At 35.5% G+C, this 20,360-nt stretch overlaps 1 protein-coding gene across 1 annotated transcript in view; it reads left to right on the top strand.

Annotated features, from left to right (window-relative positions):
• The window catches only part of PTPRQ (protein tyrosine phosphatase receptor type Q), a 266,556-nt gene that overhangs the window by 170,801 nt on the left and 75,395 nt on the right, over positions 1-20,360 (top strand). Inside the window, exons 42-43 of the mRNA XM_057556607.1 lie at positions 1,905-2,228; positions 19,895-20,016. Of these exons, the coding sequence (XP_057412590.1) occupies positions 1,905-2,228; positions 19,895-20,016 (446 nt within the window). The remainder of the gene's footprint in view (positions 1-1,904; positions 2,229-19,894; positions 20,017-20,360) is intronic.

The following is a 20,360-nucleotide window of genomic DNA, read 5'->3' as shown; positions in this document are numbered from 1 at the left end:
TTACTTTCCAAAGCTTACTTCTTTCACAGTCATCCCCTTCTTGGTTAAGTGACTTCATCTTTCTGTTTGCTCAACCCGAAGACCTTAAACCTTTCTTCTACTTTCTTTCTCTTATACCTGACATGTCACACAGCAGCAAATCCTGTTGGCTGTCCTGCAAATTATATTCAGAATCTGAATTCTTGCTTTCATTTCTGCTGCTGCAGTCCTGCTCCACGCCATCCTGATCTCTTGTGTTGACGTTGCAATAGCCTACTAATTACTCTCCCTGTTTTCATCCTTCTCTCCCTTGTCTAGTCTCAACACAGTAGCTAGAGTGAAAACATACTTCAGAGCCTGTAACTCCTCTGCTCAAGTGAGAGTCTTAAAGTTCTACAATGTCGTATATAATCAAGCCTTCAGTGTTTCTTCTCAGACCTCACCTCCTACTAGCCACGCTGGCCTCTTTTTTATTCTTCAAATATACCAGGCATGATTCCATCATAGGGCCTGTAATCATGCATTTCCCTCTGCTGGGAATGTTCTTCCTCCAAATAGTCACGTGGTTAGTTTCCCCACCTTCATCAGGAACTTCATGTCTCCTAATCAGTCAGTCTTTCTTTCTGACTACTCAGTTTAAAATTTCATTATCCTTGGAACTCTTTCTCCTTTTTCCCTTTTTTTATGTTTTTCCATAACACTAATCATCATCCAAAATACTGTATATAATACTTATTTATACTTGTGTTGTATATAAACCTCTGGAATGTAAATTACACCAGGGTAGGGACTTTTGTCTATTTTGTTCATTGTATTCCCAGCACCTACAGTAGTACTTGGCATAAATTAGATGCTCATTAGGTATTTATTGAAATCTGAATTAATATGATATGTTTAGGAATGAATGACTTTTTTACGAATGAATTTTCTAACTCATTTATTAATTTCCTTATCTTTACTGCACATATTAACATATAGTTTTTATGAATTGTGTAATTTTCATACAAGTCATTGTTATCAGTCTCCCTATCTCAGCCTTCTGAGAAAAGGTCCTTGCACATATACAAGGACAGGCATGAAAAAAGTGCCCATGTCACTTAATTCATTGTTCTTTTATATTTCTAAGCATAGCACACTTATATTATTACACTTGTCTAATAAGTGACAGTTTCTTGAAAACAAGACATAAGCCTATGTATCTTGATTTCCTAACACCAGCCTCAGAGCCTGACACACGGTATGAATATAGGAAACCAGTGGCTAATATGAAATCTAATAAATGACTCCAAGTAGGACCATGTGATTGTAGGTGATATACAGATACCTTATTCTGTGTATTAATGTCAGTGTGCTTGATGATGTTCTAGAAAGGGTTATACTAATTTTAAATATGTGCAAGATAAAATAAAAATTAACTAATTGTATACATTATTAATTCATTTAATAATCTTGTTTATTTAAATTACTTTATAATCAACATCTACTATATATAAGATGTGTTTGTGTCTATCTAGTCATTTAAATATAAGAACATCTTTCTCGGGAACTGAATATTAAAAACTCAGACCATTCCTCGGAAAATACATAGGATTATATGAGCATGCAATTTTTCTTTGTACCAGTGCTTATATAAGGAACCAAAGTAAGTTTTTATAAGTAACTTGTGAGTGAATTGGGGAGCAAAATTAGGAATAAAAACATCACAACTGTTTTGTCCCCTAACCCTTTGAACCATTGCTCTGTGAAGCATCACCTTAAGTTTCTGCTTATTAAATGTGGGGATATTAATCTAAGGGCAGTTGTAATAAGAGATCACCACTACGTGCATAGTAAAGAAATATTTGTAAATCCCATTTCTCCCTCCTGTTCACACAATGTTTGGTAATTCCAATTGTTTTCCATTTTTTTTTCCCTTCAACTTTTAGTTCCCAGCACTCCCACAAATATTGCTTTTTCTAATGTTCAGTCAACTAGTGCAACATTGACATGGATGAGACCTGACACTATCTTTGGCTACTTCCAAAATTATAAGATTACCACTCAACTTCGGGCTCAAAAATGCAAAGAATGGGAATCTGAAGAATGTGTTGAATATCAAAAAATTCAATACCTCTACGAAGCTGACCTAACTGAAGAGACAGTATATGATTTAAAGAAATTTAGATGGTATAGATTCCAAGTGGCCGCCAGCACCAATGCCGGCTATGGCGATGCTTCAAATTGGATATCTACACAAACCCTGCCTGGTCGTAAGTATTGTTCTGTATGTGTATATATACTTTTGCATTCAAGAAAAAGCTCTTTAAATGTTTTTCCATAGAAATCATTCAAACTATAGGTAAAGATTGCTCTTGTAACTTTAGTTTTATATTTTAAAATTAACTGGTTGCCCTAATTGCTTAAACAACATCATTAACCATAATAGCATTTATTTTTTCTTAATTGAATCCCGATGGGAAATTCAATTTCAGTCATTATTAGGGCTTTTCTCAAACTCCCAGAGTTGTACCAAGGTCCTAGAGTCTTATATTGCAACAAAAAGCATTATAATCCTGTAAGTGATCTGTCATTAGGCTATACTGATAGCCATCAAGTACCCTTTGTCTATGCCTACATTTCCCCCTCGTATCTGGAAGCTCTGCTGCTTTTATGCCAGGCTTTACCACGTTTTCAGTGACTTTAGGCTTACACACACACACATAGAGTTTCAGTGATAAATAGATGCTGTTGTGGACCTTTATAAATAGTGAAATAAACTTTGATCTAGAGGCTATATTTTTTAGGTTGCCAGATGTGTATCTTGTTACTATTCCCCGGAGTACCTGGCATAATGTTTGTATAGTAAATGTTCAATGAGTGTTTGTTAATGCAATTCAACAGTTGAGACAGAATCCAGACAACTCAGCCTTCAACACAGTTGTCCAACCTCTCTTCTTTGTGGCTCTTGGGCTCTTGATTTCTGTGAGATCTGCTCTTCTGGTTTTTCTCTTACCTCCCTGATAGCTCTTTCTCAGTCTCTTTTGCTTATTCCCTCTCTCTCTCTCTCATTTTTTAAATCTAAGTGTTGGAGTGTTCAGAGATAACATACTTGGCCCTTTTCTTTTTTTTTTCTTTTTCATTGGCCCTTTTCTTTATCAACACACAACCCCTATGAGATCTTACCTTAAGTGACCTTATCCTGTCCTATGGCTTTAAAGTCTACTTATATAGTGATTATTCTCAAGTATCTATTTCCAGTTCTGATTGCTCCCTGGAACCCAATCAGTATATTTACCTGATCAACTGACATCATTGGGCAGGTGTGTCTAATATCCTCTCAAAATTAACGTGGTCTAAACACTAAGCCTTCTCATCGTCCAAATGCAGAAAATGAAAATTTAGGCAGTGTTCTTTTCCTCTTCTACTCTGCCAATGATTTATTTCAACCATGCTATCTAAACACATCCCTCCATTTGCATTACCAGCATATTAGTCCTATCCTTCATTACTGCTACCACTGCGTTAACCTGACCTCCTTAGCTTTCATGCTGGTCTTTTTAAATGTAAATCAGATGATGTCATTTCCTTGTTTAAAGCCTTTCAGTGAATTTCCATTGCTCTTGGAATAAAATTTAAATTTCTTAACATGATTAACAAAGCCCTATGTGACTTGGCTCTTACCTAACACTCTAACCTCATCCATAATCATTTTCTCACTTACCATTATCCTCCACTCATACTGGATATTTTTTGTGTTGTTTGAACACACTAAAGTACTAGAACTTGGCCCTGTTCATTTGGATTGGAATGTTTTTCCATGTCTATCTTTGCATGAGCAGCTTTTTATAATGTATACTTCTACTTGAATGATTCCTGCTAAGCATGAATTTCCCTGACCACCCAATCTAAAAGAGCCATGCAGTTTTTTTCTAGAATATCATCTTATCTTAATGAAAATTTATAATTACCTGATCATTTTTTATTTATATGTATTTGCTTATTTTTAGAAGGTGTCTTGACCATTGCTGTTTCCTTATTGCCTAGAATGGTGCCTGGCAACAGTAGGCACTCCATAAATATTTCCTGAACGAGTTAAACTTGATTAAATAAGCTAAAATGGGGGAGGCAGAATGAACTGTTTTCCAGTGCAGGGGATAGAGAGGATGATAGTGCCATAACAAAGGAAAGGAAAATATGGAAAAATCAAATCCAGGTTGCGTTTAGTCAGTAATTATGGTTATTTTGAGCCTGTTAACTTTGAGAAGAAATAACTATGATAATCTAATTGACTAGAAAACAGAAAGAAACAGATGCTTAGAGATTAGAACATAGGTAAAGTTCAGAATTTTAGTTGCTTCAGCTAGTAAGAATAACCAAAATTACAAGTGATAGAAAAATGGGACACTGAATGAATGAATACGTGTTAAAGTCCCAGGGACAACGCGAAGTTACCTGAAGACATCAGTCAGGTACCATAATGAATGAAGCAGGCTGATGTAAGGCTATTGAGAGTGGTGGAAACCTTGGCAGATTAACAGAACACGCTGTCTACAGGGGCAACCACTACTCACCCCTTTCTGATTACTGTCTTATAGAGAAGTCATGCTATTAGGACTTAGGATGTTTTCAAAGAAATAGGAAAGGTAGATTTTTTAATGTGAAAATACTTAATTTCTTGCTGTGACAAGTTTTTAAAATTTAAGAACATTTAGTTTTTCAAACCAAACATGTCAGTAGCCCACATCTGGCCTGTGGGCAGCTAATTTGTTACCTTTGATTAAAATAGACCATATGCCTGTGCATCTGCTGCCACTAAGGGTTCCCATCCTACTCCTCATGAGCCTCTCACTCGGACAGTAGCTGCTTCTGCCTGCTACAGTGAGCCAGGAATTAGAATTTCCAAATGTATCATTTCCTCAAGTACTCTAGACAGGATGGTGGAAGATGTTCAATTAGCATAAAACAACATATAACCTGACCAATTCAAAAGCTGGTAAATGAAACTGGGAAGTTGGATTTTTAAAGAATCCCCCATTCTTATTCTGAAAATTTGGGAGTCTTTCTACTTGAATGTCATTGCTTCCCCCCGAGTCCCTCCACTTCCGACCCAACTTTAAGGTCTATGACCCACTCATTAGAGTTTGGTCATTTTCAATTCCCTACTACTCCACTTTGCTTATTCTGGTTTAAAAGAATAATGGTAGAATATTACAAATATTTCACAATCAGTGTGAGCTTTTTTAAAAATAAATAGCATTATTTTTCTAGTTTTATTAGGATGTGTTCCTTTGCCATCGGTGGTTAGTTGGTTGATTTGTTAGTTCTTGATGGAATGGAGAGGATAATCTTGGCTTCTTTTTCACCCCACCTCCCAGATCTTTACTTGATGACTAATTGAAAGAGTGCCTTCGTATGGAGTACCAGTTTGACTTTTATCTGGTACTTTTCTTCTCTCTCGGTCTGGTATCTCACTGCCACAATTTGATTTCTCCATCAGAGAGTACTTGGGTGTGAAAAAAATTTATCAGTAGTTAAGTAGATGTTCTATGCTACTTCTATTCCCTTGTATTGTTCTTTATCCTTAAGGACTAATCTTCTACTCTGTTCTTTATCAATAAGATAGAAAAGGGGATACATGGAAAGTTGCCTTTCTACCACTGTGATTAAGAGAGAAAAGTGAAAAGATTTATATATTTCAGAATTTGTGACAACAGACTTATTATTTTTCTTGGCATTCTCAAACTTATTAGCTTTTCAGCTGAGTATTCATATGGGGGTGGTAATAATAAATTAATTTTGAAAGTTATGAGAATGAGTTGGTCACTCTTCATTTAGTCTCAGAAATGAAGGGGACATTTTTCTAATGATAAATATATTTGAATTTCATAAATGTATGGTAAAAAAGTTTTATTTATTAAGCCAAGGAGAGGTACTCTGAGGAGGCATTTGATATGAAAGACAGAAGGACACTACATATATTATTGCAAGACAATATATATAGTGAACTACTAACATATTGTATAAGAATATGAGAAATAAGAACAGTCAAGCAACAAAAATCTTGAAGAGTAGTAATGTTTTTAAGATTAAAAGCAAGTAATGCTTAGATGTTGATTCTACATACCAAAGATGAAAAGCATTACAGACATTTTGCAAACATAAAAAGTAATCTGGATGAAGAAATTTAATAAGATTTTTTATGTCATTGATTCCAAAAAAGTGTTATGTTGTTTTATAATATAAGAAAATAAAACAATGAAAATGAATGATTCCTCTGAATTATGGAAAACACTAAACAACAATATAACTTAGTATAAAATCACTATTTCAGATTTGTGCATGTTACTCTAATAGCATCAAGTTGTGCCCAAGCACTTATTCCCAGAACTTCTTATCAAAACCTCGAGCTTCTTTGATAAGGAGCTAGCAATTGATAGCTAGTCTGAGGTCAGATTATTCAACATTTGAATAGCTCAAATAAGAAGACCACCCAGTTGGAATAATAAATATTATAAGATGTTCTAAAATGACTTGTAGAATAAGAAAATATGTTGTATTAACTCCCTCTGAGCTCATAAAGAAGAGCACTCAAATTGAAGATGCAGGGAGCAGAGTTGGAATGCAAGCTGAGAATTACATTGGGTTACTTTTTGAATCTAGATCTGCCACTGTACACTGGAGTGAATAAAAGAAACAACATTCGGCCAACTCAAGTTAACATTTCTTTCTCCCACATACTCTGATCTAGATAATTGAAACCAAATTGTTTTCCTGCTTAAATCATCTGTATAATAGCCATTACTCTCTACTTCATGCTAAGTGTGCAGAGATACAAACATAAGCACGGAAATTACAAATGGCAGAAATATTTAACTTGAAACGTTAAAGTCTTATAGCTTATTTTACTCATCTCTTATTTTTCTGATTATCCTTATATCCAAAAGCAATTTGAGTTGTGCGTGGGGGAAGAATGCAGAATGGAAGCTGTTAAATATCTCTGTGGTGCACAATAGGTACTTATAATGCTGAGGGAATGTACAACTTTAAAAGAGTGTGGGTGTGAAATTTAGTATGGAGTGAAATGGGACTCTCATAATGTGTATCTCCTATAGACCACCAGGACTGGAAGACAGCAAGAAAGGAAAATTCCTGGGGTAACACTTAGGTTGTGAAAACCACGGGATACCATACTCATGAGGAATTTTAACTACCCAAACATCTGTTAGGTTAAAAAAAATTCAGCAAAACATGCCTCATCAAAGAAGCTTCCAAGGAATGCAACTTTATGATTTAAAAAGAAGAAAAACCAAATAGAGGGCAAAGCACTCCATAACATTTTTAAAAATGAGACATTGTTGATGAGTTACTATATATTCAATTATTTTTCTTCATATATTCTAAATGGTATAATGCACTTATAATGTGGTGAATGCTATCATAACAGAGGTAGGTATTCTCCTTTCTATAAAGAAGCAATTATATAATGATAAGAAGAGATGTTAGCCATAAATAAATAGGAAAATATAATTCATGACATGAGGAAGCCCATTTGGTGGCAGTGGGTTTTTAGAATAGGCTCTATCCTGGTGCCAGTAAAGGAAGTGAATATAATTTATTCTAGACATGATGGTTGTACTTCTGCAAAATTAATTATATGCTGTTGAAAGTCTTCTAAGTTAGTTGCCTAAGACTCCTAAATGTGTAATTCAAGACGACATCTCTCTCTCTTCTAGACCTGTAGATTGAAGTTACTAGTATGACCACTTAGGTTTCCACAGACATCTCAAACCCCGTATTACCACTGTTCCTGCCCCACTGCAAGCCTCCTCCTACCTGTGTGTTCCCTGTTTCAGTGTATTGTACCATTGTTTGTCTGATTGCTCAAGCCAGCAATCTAGGAATCATTCAGAATTCTTTTTAGCCTTTCCCACCCCCAAGTCCATACCTAGCTCCTACTGACTTTCCCTTCTAAATATTTCTTGAATTTGTTTATGTTTCTCTGTTAAGGCTCCCTAAATTCAGACGTCTCCTATATTATTACAAAAGATATCTAAATGGTCTTTCTGTTCCCATTTTCTCTACCCTCCACCTGAACCTAGTTTTTGAATACACCTATCTATTATTCCTCTGCTTAAAATCTGATAGTTTTCTATTTTCCTGTTGTGTAAAAATTACATTTTTAGTATGCCCTATATGGTTACTTATGATTTTTGTTTATATTCCCCACACGTACTTCGCTCTTTCTCCTTTGTGCTCCAGAGAAAGAGCAAAGTACGTGTGTTCTTTCTTACTGTTCTTTCTTACTGTCCTTTCTGTCCTCTTTTGGAGACCAACTGCCTCTTCTTTGCAAAGGAGACCAAATATCTCCTTTGCAAAGCCTTCTATAAATTCCTCTTTCCACTCCCACCTTCCAAAAATTGTTTCTAAATACTGAACGTATTACATCATAATTGTTTCTCTCTCTCTCTTGTTGAGCTCCTTACAGGCAGAGATGACAGGTGATCATGTCTTATGTATGTTTCTACTCTTCATGCCTATTCCATATCTAAGACTGAATGAATATGGCATTTGGACTCAAGGAAGACATTTGACTTTAATTGGAAAGTATTTCAATATCAAAATTCTCCATATTGCAAAAATGTTCATACAAATTTTCTTCAGATTTTCTTTCTGACTATAGCTTGTCTTTCAAATATTTGCATGGTGTTTGTCAAAATTAAAATTCTCCTGGTCAGTTTCCATTCATGTTTGACATGTTCAGCTTCTTGTATTTCACAAAACCAGTTTATTTTATTTTATGTATTTATGTATTTATGTATTTATGTATTGGTTGGTTGGTTGGAAAGGAAAGATTGCTTTATTCAGGAGGCCAGCAACCTGGGAAGAAGGCAGACTCATATCCAAGAACCACTCCCAAGATTCTGCTTGACCATGAAAGTTTTTAAAGGGAGAAGGGGAAGTTAATCGCAGTTAATCATTTGGGGAGGGGGGTCAGAGTCTTTTATCTTCCACTGTGTGCAGATTTTCTTCTGATTGGTTGGTGGTGAGGTAACAGGGTGTTGCTCCAGGAATCATACTCTGCCTGAAGTTACCATCTTCCACCTGGGTGGGGGCCTTAGTTTGATTTTAGATGCTATCACTTCCAAGGTAGTCTCCCAACCAGGTGTTAGTGCCCAAAAAGTTGTCGCAAAGAAACGGCACAGGAGATGTCCCCAACGGTGTTGACAATGAGCAGGAGTTGGTCTAGCTGGTCTCAGGACTTAATGGAGCTCAGGTTCTTGATGTCGCATCGCAGAAAGAATTCAGTGAGAGACAAAGTGATAGGTAAGAAGTGGATTTATTTAGAGAGAAACACACTCCACAGACAGAGTGTGGGCCATCTCGGAAGGTGAGAAAGGCCCAGTCTATTTTATATTGTTGATTTTTTTTCTTTTTCATTAATTAACATAAGTATGAATTAGTGCATATAGAAAAGAAATATGCTCATAATAAATTGAGGAGGATTTCAAACAATGAAAGAAAATAATAAATGCCTATTTCAGAGTGGATTGAAGCTTTAACAGTATCGAAATGATTAACTGAGATAATAAACTGTGATTGATAGCCCATGAAGCAAACAAAGGAGACCAATGTATAAATTTGGGTTGCTAAGTATGATTACAAAGAGAGGATATTTGCATGAAATCATAATTTAAAGAACATAATAGTAAGCATGTAAAATTGTTTATTAAAGCATTCAACTGTATACTTAAAAGAGCTTTTGCCAGGTTATTAAACAGCTTTCCATAATATAAATAAAAATATTTTGAAATCCTATTACATAAGCACATAGAATGTGTTTTTCAGCAAAATCACTAAAAATCAAAGGATAAGAATGATCACTATTATTTTTTAAATCATCAATATTATAGAAAGCCTGTTTTTTTTTTCTTTAATCTTATATGCTTTTATTGCCCTTATCGGGGTTTCTTTCAGTTTATTTGGATTTTTGTGAGCTGAACCATTCAAGGTGCATGAAAAGACATAAGTGTGCCTCTAGAAAGCCTGGTTATTAAAAGGATAAAAGAAGAAAAAATCTTCCTCCCAATAATAGCTAGCTGTATTTTATCTTTTAAAAATTCAATGAATTCTCCCACTTTCTCATCTCAAACTTCAAATCTCATGTTGAATTGAATTGATTTTGACTTTTCTGAGAATTTTCTTTCTCTTGGTTCAGAAAGAAGTGTGAAGTACATTTAATTCTTTGTGATTTCTGGTCATTAACCTCAGTTCAGGCCTGCCTCAGTATTAGGCCCTAGGCCAACAAATTTTCAGCCCTGTTTTCTTCTGCATTTATTAAGGAAGAAGGGAGAACTCTGATTTGACTATGGAAAACTCCCATTTCTGAAAAAACCATAGGATTGCTATGTCTGGTAGTTGAAGGCACTTTTTGGTTGGGCCCAGTACCTGAGCTGAGACTCCTTGGCTGGATAGTTAAGAATAATGACAGAAATAGCTAAGCTTACCAGGTGTTTATTATGTGCTGGTACTATTCTAAGAACTTTACACACATTGATTCATTCATGAACCTCATTCATTTCTAGGTTAGAGCCTGTGCTCCTAGATCTTGACAAAGACTTGGGCAAAGCCTCATGGTGGTATGAAAGTACTAAGAAATGGAAGGGTGCTAAGTAGTATACAAAGAGAAGATAGGTGAAACCCTAACTTAAAGGAAATAACAGAATGCATGTAAAATTAAACTATTTAATAAAGCATTCAACTCTTTTTAAAAGAATTTTTTATTGAAGTATAGTTGGTTTACAACATTGTGTTAATTTCTGCTGTACAGCAAAGTGATTCAGTTGTATATACATTCTTTTTTTATATTCTTTTCCATTATGATTTATAATAGGATATTGAATATAGTTCTCTGTGCTATACAGTAGGACCTTGTTGTTTATCCATTCCATACATAATAGCTTATAACCCCAACCTCCCACTCAGTCCCTCCCCCAACCCCCTCCCCCTTGGCTTGTGGTTACAAGTCTATTCTCTATGTCCATGAGTCTGCTTCTGTTTCATAGATAGATTCATTTGTGTCATATTTTAGATTCCATATATAAGTGATATCATATGGTATTTTTCTTTATTTATGATTTAGTTAACTTAGTATGATAATCTCTACTTGCATCCATGTTGCTGCAAATGGCATTATTTCATTCTTTTTTATGGCTGAGTAGTATTCCATTGTATATATGTACCACATCTTTATCTGTTCATCTGTCAGTGGACATTTAGGTTGTTCCCATGTCTTGGCTCTTGTGAACAGTGCTGCTGTGAACATAAGGGTGCAGGTATCTTTTTGAATTAGAGTTTTGTCTGGATATATGCCAGGAGTGGGAGTGCTGGATCATATGGTAATTCTGTTTTTTGTTTCCTGAGGAAACTCCATACTGTTTTCCACAGTTGCTGTAACAACTTACATTCCCACCAACAGTGTAGGAAGTTTCCCTTTTCTCCACATCCTCTCCAGCATTTGTTATTTGTAGAGTTTTTAATGATGGCCATTCTGACTGGTGTGAGGTGGTACCTCACTGTAGTTTCGATTTGCATTTCTCTAATAATGAGTGATGTTGAGCATCTTTTCATGTGCCTATTGGCCATTTTTATTTCTTCTTTGGAGAAATGTCTATGTAGATCTTCTGCCCATTTTTCAATTGGGTTGTTTTTTTGTTGTTGAGTTGTATAAGCTGTTTGTATGTTTTGGAAATTAAGCCCTTGTCAGTTGCATCATTTGCAAATATTTTCTCCCATTCTGTAGGTTATCTTTTTGTTTTGTTTACAGTTTCCTTTGCTGTGCAAAAGCTTGTAAGTTTGATTAGGTGAACTCTATATTTAATTTCAAAAAAAAACAAAAACAAAAAACTTTTGCCAGGTTGTTAAGCAAGTTTTCCGGAATATAAATAAAAATAATTAGAAATCCCCATTTGCATGAACAAGTGAAATGTCTTTTTCAGCAAAGCACTAAAAACCAAACAGTTAAAGGAAATTTAAAGGATAATCAGTATGTGGCATTATTAGTTTTGAAAACTGAGACTAAGAAAGACCTGGAGATATTGTACAAGCTTCTGGTACATGATCCAACCATCTCCATTCCCAAACAAATTAAATGGGACTTGCCCTCACACACATAACCTCTAACTACACTTTTAGTTTCTCTTCTCTTTAATTATACCCTTGATAGCTATTTTACCTTGAATATACCTGCATACAATGCATGGGAGAATGAAGTAGCAAAGTTTATCCCAGCCCTAACACTTTGTTATGGTGATGGCCTTATCTGAATTATTCCAGGTTGCTCCTACACATAGCTTCAAGGTACCATAGAAATGATGATGTTCTTATGTTCTTATGGAACATGATGACCTGTTATTACTCTAGAAACTTTGGGAATGAGAGGGAGTGATGGTAGGGAGAAACCTCTTCATCGTTTATTCAGAATTAAAATACATGAAAGGCACACGGAGACCAGTGTGTGGAGTGTCTGTTAGCTGGATACAAGTTTCCATGTTTATCACCAGCTCCCAAGCCCTCCACCACTAACTACATTCCCAGTCTTCACAGAAACAGTAATCCCCCTTTCTAACCTTGTTACCAATAGTTCTAATCATTGGTACCTGATCTGAAGAGCAGTGCCACTGCTTTTTCCAATAGTACGTTGATGTTACAGAGCAGTGGCTCTTAAACTTGTACCACGAGCATTAGAATCATCAGGAGGGCTTGTTAAAACACGGAGTGCTAGGCCCTACCCAGGTCTTCTGGTTCAGTAAGACAGGGGTGTGATCTCAGAATTTGCTTTTCTAACAGCTTCCCAGGTAATATTGATGCTGCTGGTTTGAAGACCACATTTTTGAGAACCACTGTTGTAGAAAGTTGTTTTATGAACATAATGCTATTCTAGAGAAAGTTGTATTATCTGATCCTAAAAGCAGTGGAACTAATATGAGAATATTTTCATTCTTACCTGGCATGGCTAATATTGGAAGTGAGAGGTTTTTGGTATTTTGTATTTTTTTCCACCTAAGCTAACCTGAAATGACTCAGAAAATTACTCATTCAGCATCAAAGAAAATGGTCATACAATGAAGTCTAATACTGTGGGCATCCATGAATCATTCTCAGTACTCATCAAACAGTCTAATAGGTCAGATTCTTATGCTTGTAATATTTGCCCTTTGTGCTACTATCTTGATGTTGGGAAATCTAACTGTAAAACAAAATTAAAATCTTGTAAAAGGGTAGGAAATATTTCATACACCAACAGTAGTATCTCATGCTGGGCAGTGAAATCACTGGGCTCTAGGGAAACATTCAACACCAGTGAAGGATAGCCAGTTAGTGCAGTATTGTAACCAGTGGGATGTGTCCTGAGATGCTCTTGGCCTCCATCAATATGGTCAATCTAATTGCTGAACTTCTTCAGGGCCCTTGATGCCCTGAATTGTGTAAGATGTAAGGAATCCACCCAAACCACCCAGCCAATTAGATTTTGTTTAGTCCTGAGAGACATCTAAAACTTAAAGCAAATTCCTTCAGGTATGGTGAATCTAAGGCAACTCACAGTCCTAGAGGCTGTTAATACTTGTATAAGCTGAGAAAGAATGGGAGTCCTTCATTTAGTGATGACAGTAGATAGGAATCTGATGGTCCAGTGTACCAAATCCTGAAACTAAAATACCCTGAAGGGGGAAGGACCTTTAAATAAACTTGAAATGAACTTAAATTCAAATAGATGTGCAGACAATCTAAATCATACATGTGTACAGAGCTCAAGGTTTTTTGTCTTGTGAGTTGCTGTCAAGTCATTTATTTATTTATGTTTATTCTTTAGGAAGGTCACTACAGCATGCACTAAAAACCAGAGTATTTTCTACATTTTTCATCATTAAATAAAATTTACAGGGATCTGCAGAAGGCAAAGTTTCTAATAACTCTTTGAATGTGCTTATTCTGAAAGTATAGTATTAGACACACCAAAATTTGATGGTTCTTAATCAAAGTGTCATAGACTTGGGGGCATTCAAACTTTTATATGTACTAGGCATAATGATGGTCTATCCAGACTCACCTTTCAGCTAACACACTTAGCATGGGGACACAGATGGATGGGAAAGATGACCCTGACCCACATAAGACCCACATTCCTGTGCAAGGATAGAAGCATGATAATCAGGAAATGATGGTTGTTAGTTACAGAAAATGCATTATTGCGAAAACCAGGGGAAAAGTGCTTATGAGAGGAAGTGATTGGATTATGGGGAATGAGAGAATAAGGATAGATCATTCCTACTGAGTAAATTGCTGTGATTTATAAGAGAAAGGGTATAGTGATATCTTGGCCTACTACTGACTAGATTCATTTCACAAACAATCCTAAATCAGAATGTGACAGTTTATGGAGAGACAAACAAAGTCTCCCAAAGATGCTTATATATTACTAAGCTTTTAAACTGGCATATTTTCAATTCCCCATACCTTTACTGCTTTAAGCTTCCTTTATTTTGATTGTTGACATTCATAATTGTAATTTTGTATCCCCCCTTATGTAACTCTAATAATAGTTTACTACACACTGGAATAAAAGAAAAAAATAATACTGAATTATTTTATTATGCATTTTTGGAATTTTGATAAATTCCAAAGAAAATTGCATAAAAGAAACTTGAAAATGTTATTTGCTTAAAAGTACACTATAATATTTGGACAGTATTAAAATAATTAGATACTATTTTATAGTATACTTTGAGCATTTGGTGTTCTAAATATTTCTCTTAAAATATCCGTGAGTTAATCAAATGTTTATCTTTCATTGCTCTACACAGATGAAATATATATTCAGTTATATATTATGTGCATATAATATATTCATATCAGTTTAGTTAGGTATGTGTTTACTTTTTTATTTCAAATTTAGGAGTTCTTATTCCATCATATAATTCTTCAAGAATATAGATTAATATAATATATTCTAAGAGAAATATTTCATAAAGGATTTAACACGGGAACACTTACATAACAAAACAGGCAATTTTATCAAGTATACTGGAAAATGCAAATGTTATTAAGAGTGATTGTTTCTTTAAAAAGAAAGAAAAAAACACTTTAGGAAAGTTCAAGAATTAAAGCACAGCTCAGAGAGGGGCTAAATACTTTGCCTTTTTATAATGATTGATTAGTGCATAGAACTTAAAATATTTAGTAGTTCAAGTGGTTAGTATGTACCATGAATGATCTTTGAATGTCATTTTTCTGTCAGCTCTGCTTGGGGTAGCAGACACTCCCTGATGAGGGCTTTGATTGCTGGTATTAAAGGAATGATTGCAGGGTTGACATTTTACTATGAAAGACGAGAAGTTGAAGCAAGGCATCATACTGCTTTCTGAGCTGGTCTACAGACATGTTCGCAAGACTAGCTGAGGTTTTCCTTGGGAAATGGTTTTGGATCTGTCCTCATTTGAGACCCCCAAAGATCCAGACTACAGAGCAGAGAAGACACAGACATAGAATATTTCCAGAAAATATTTGTAAAAACAAGCTACCATCAACCTAGTCACAGAAAAATCTCATCGGCTTTCTTATCACAGAAAATTCTCAGTAAGCTGTCCATGTTATCTGGGCAACAGTAATGCACCACCTTGCCTGCCTGCTAGAATGAGTTAGGTTTAAAAGTGTAATCCCGACAGCCATCGAGTTTGTATATGTTACAGAGGTATAAGAATAACATTCTGGAGATAATCTGTCCTCTTTTGATATAATGAATTTTGGCCCATCTTCTTGGTATGAGTTAGATACTAAGCACCAAAATCTATTAGAGGCTCCTTCTAGTTCATGATATTAGTTTATTAAACGATGGCGTTTGTCTTTTTTGTCTATGACAGCAGTTCTTAAAAGACCTTAGCCATGTCATTAAAGGCCCTACACAATCTGGCCTCATTTCCTGTCTGACTCACATTCTGACTTACTTGGCTCCAGCCTCACTGGAGTCCCTGTTATTCCTAGAACACACCAGGCACAGTCCTGTCTCAGGGCCTTTGCACTGGTCATTCTCCTCCCTGTGGCACTCCTTCTTCAAACATTCCCATGCTCCCGCACCTCCTTCAAATCTTTGTTTAAATGTCACCTGTTTAGAGAGGCATAGCCTGACCTCCATATTTTTTAAAATAGTAACTCCTATCCACATTCCCATCCCAATTACCCTGCTTCATTTTTTTGTCATGGTACATATCACTTCCTAACATAGTATATCATTTATTTGTATGTTATATATTAATTTATATAAATTTTTATAATATATATTATTTGTCTCCCTCCACTGAAATAGTGGTTCCATGATCTTTGTATCTTTGGTTTTCTTCTCTATTCCCAGCACCTCAAAAATGCCTGCCTTGAGTAGGTGTTCAATAAACAGTTGCTGAGTGAAGAAGAGTGGGTACATACTAGAAGCTCTATATGGATAGGTCCACAGCTACCTTGATCACTTCTATAAGCTTGGTGTCTTCCCAGTCCCTGGCACATAGAAGATGCTCAATAAATATTGGTTGGATAAATGCATAAATTTCACCTAAAAGCCAACAGAACATTTTGGTAGAAATAAAGGAAAAGGTAGGCTAAAATATTTTCCTGTCTCATACCACTTGAAACGTGCAGCCTGTCAGAAAATTCTTCCTCTCCACAAGGGTCCATACAGAGCTGGAAGGCAGGTTTTGCAAAAACATTAATAAAGGATAAATAATTAAAATATTAATCAATAGCCACCTTAATAAAGCTTTACTTAGCTTCTAGCCCATCCCCTTTTACAGAGTCAAAGGCAGGAGACAGGCCATTGAAACCCACAAAACATCTTACATTTTTCAGAGCGATTTCTCCATGAGGAAAGTATATAATGATGATCAGTAATGGTGTACCTAATCCTGAAGCCTATCCACTCCTTATTTCTAAGGAATATCCAGCTTGGGAAGGAAAGAGAGTTGCCACTTTTGAATATGGAGTGCATTATTCTGTGAGGGCATCCAAAAACAATTATGCTGGTGGCAGGAGACCTCCTGTAGCTCTCATTTGTTATGTGTACAGTTATCTAAATGAATTATGCTACAATTTGAGGCAGTTTTCCTAAATCTAGGATCCTAAAGTTAGAATGAGACTGAAGATCTCAGGACATGCAGGGTGTGTTTAAGTGCTGAGATTCCATGATCTCTCTACATTAGTCACCAGAGAAATCATGTGCCTAATTCTGTCATTATTATTAACACCTCTCAGCTCATCACACCTCTGAATCCAGGAGCATCCCCCCCCCTCACTCTCTCCCCTGGATGCCATATAGACTGGATCTCTGAGTCAATGTTCAGAGTATTGCACAAAGTTCAGAAGAGGTACAAGTAGGAAGGATATGTTTGTCACCCCAAAAGCATTTTCCCACAGAAACTTTCTTATACATATTTCCTAGAGTCCTCTATAGTAACATTTGAGTACTTCTTTAAATTATTTCAATGCTGCTATTAAAAAATACTTTTATGGGCTGAGCTGGGCTCCCAAATTCCAAAACATATAATATCATCTCTCTTGGAAATGTTCTAAGTACCAATAACTCATTCATAGTTCAAAGATTGTCACTACTATTAGCATCTTAAACAGCTACCTGGTGTTGAAATAAAACTTTTGTCTTTCTTCAGAGCCTGTGACTCACTTGAACCAGATATACTTGCCATATTATACTATCCCAATTTGTAAGGAATTATCTGAAAATTTTTTAAAAACCCTTCTCCATCTTGGTCCTGTCTCCCTGGTTCTAGGCTCATCTTTACAATTGCCAGGCAGGCATCTGAATCCTTGTGAGTATCTCAGACTTAATGAGTACAGACCAAATTTATCATCTCCTGCCATAGTCTTATCCCTACCAAAACTAGTGTGTGTTCCTCAACGTGCTGTTGTTGTGAATTCTAGCAATACTCTCACAGTATTAATACATGAGTTAGCTTTTACTACATCCTCTATTTCACATCTCATCTGCCCTTAAGTACTTTTTATTAGATTTTCTAAGGGCTCTGGGATTCATCTCCTCCTATCTCTACCTACTGTCACTCTTCTACTTTTACGTCTCATCAGATCTCACCTGGCTTTTTGGAAATAGCCTATCTGGACTCATTGCTTCAGAGCACATATCTTTTTCATAGCTGCACCAGATTTCTTCCTAAATCATTAGAAAAATACTTTCCTTTTCAGAACTTTCAGTGACATCCCATTGTTTAAAGAATGAACTTCAAACGCTTTAAGATAATCGAGTGCTCCCTAACTTAGTTCCCAAATGACTGCTTGAGGCTTGTTCCCTACCCTAACCCTCCATTAATGCTGGTCTTTCTGTGATAGCTCTATTCCTTAAATTTAGGGATTCTGATTTTTTTTTTTTGTACCATGCATTCCTTGGACAGTCTGGTGAAGTGTGTGGACCCCTTCCTAGAGTTATATTTTTCAATTATAAAATAATAAGCATAAGCATAAGATTAACAAGCATAAGAAAGCCATTCTGCAGAAATAATATTCTGCCTGTGGATCCCATTGTTTATATCCTTGTGGCTTTGCTTATGACCTTCTTAGCAAAGAAGTGCCCCCAAACCTGCCCTTCTGATTATTGAAATCCTTCTCATGTTTCAAAGTCTATTCAATCCCCAGCTCCTCTCTGCAACTTTACCTTGACTCCCCGCCCAACTGTACTCACCACTTTGTCTTTGCCCTCTCATAGTAGATTATTTGTATTTCTAATTAGTTCTTATCTTTACTTTGCCCTTTGTTATAATATTTTGTTTTAATTTACAAAAAGGGCCAAACACTAAACTAATGGGCTACTTTCACACATTTTGTGTGCGCAGTTCTTTCTAAAACACTGTGAAATATGCGTATGAAGAGGAAACTGAGGTCCAGAAATTTTATTGGCTGACCAAGATCATACAACTTGTTGCTGTTATAAATTTGAGGAAATGAATATTTTCTCTTCTTCTTTACCCCTTCTCAGGATCTAAGGAATGATATTGTTCAGTAATGTTTGTTCATGTGGATTTAAAAATCAGAAATGCTGGGAAATACTCATCTCCCAATATTTAATATCCCTGGAATTGACGAGGGGCCGTGCTAGGACAGGGATGTGTAAACAGTGTTTCTAGGTCAATGTCTGTGTCGAAGTAACTGTGACTAAATCCTTCTTAACATACTGAAAACTCTTCTAATTCCTAGTAGTTTCACAAATTGAAATTTCAACACAGGTTTTCATCAGTCAGTTCCTTAAAATATTATTTCTTGTTTTGCACTCTTGAGGAAAGACAACAATAATAAAAGTAAGAGAAATTAAAGAATTTGTTTGGAATCATAGTGAACTCAGGAAATGTTTACATTTGTACTAATAAGATCAGTTGTATAATGTATTTCCTATGCTACCCCCTCAGTGAAAACAATAAACCAACCCAATTTATTGATACATTTGTAAGACAATACATTTTAAATATAATTCACTTGAGCCAGTTCCACTTTTCTGTAGTCAAATATGTTTAGTTTCTGCAAGTTTTCCTAAAACAACATTGTTAACCTATTTTAAACTAAAATATTGATTTGTTCAAAAAGATTTATTTTAGCAATAGTAATGCTTTCTTTTCAAACTGTTATTTCAAGTTTAAAAATCATGTATTTATGACCATTAATTTCTCATATGGAAGTTCTTTATGCATAGTAATTATTCTGAAAGTAATTACATCGTTTGATTTGCCAATGCCTTTTAGCACGCTGTGAACTATAAATTTATGTATAATTAATTCATCATGATTATCCTTTTTTATGGTCTTTTCTATTATCGTATTGTGGCAAATACTAGCTTAAATGTAGCAAGGTAATTGATTTTTTTCTATTTTCATAGCTCCAGATGGTCCTCCTGAAAATGTGTATGTAGTAGCAACATCACCTTTTAGCATCAACATCAGCTGGAGTGAACCTGCTGTCATTACTGGACCAACATTCTATTTGATAGATGTCAAATCGGTAAGGCATGTCTTACCTTCTACAAAAGACAGTATAGAGCATGGTTAAGAATATAGGTTTTGGAACCAGACTTTGAATTTTAATCTCAGCTCTGTTAGGCAGCTTACTTAACCTGTTTGCGTTTCAGTGTCCACATCTGTAAAATAAAGATTGATAATACTACCCAGTGTACAGAGATTTTGTGAGGACTAAATTAGAAAATATGCCTAAAGAACTTAAAACATTGCCTGACGCATAGTAAGTGTTCAATAAATGTAAATAAAGTATTGTCACCATGGTTATTATTGTATTTATCGTCAGGGTATAGATGATGTATATAAACGAGGTTAAGTTGATAATAATAT

This window comes from Balaenoptera acutorostrata, chromosome 11 (assembly GCF_949987535.1).
Source record: "Balaenoptera acutorostrata chromosome 11, mBalAcu1.1, whole genome shotgun sequence".
NCBI lineage: Eukaryota > Metazoa > Chordata > Mammalia > Artiodactyla > Balaenopteridae > Balaenoptera > Balaenoptera acutorostrata.
This window is presented reverse-complemented; position numbering and strand designations above follow the sequence as displayed.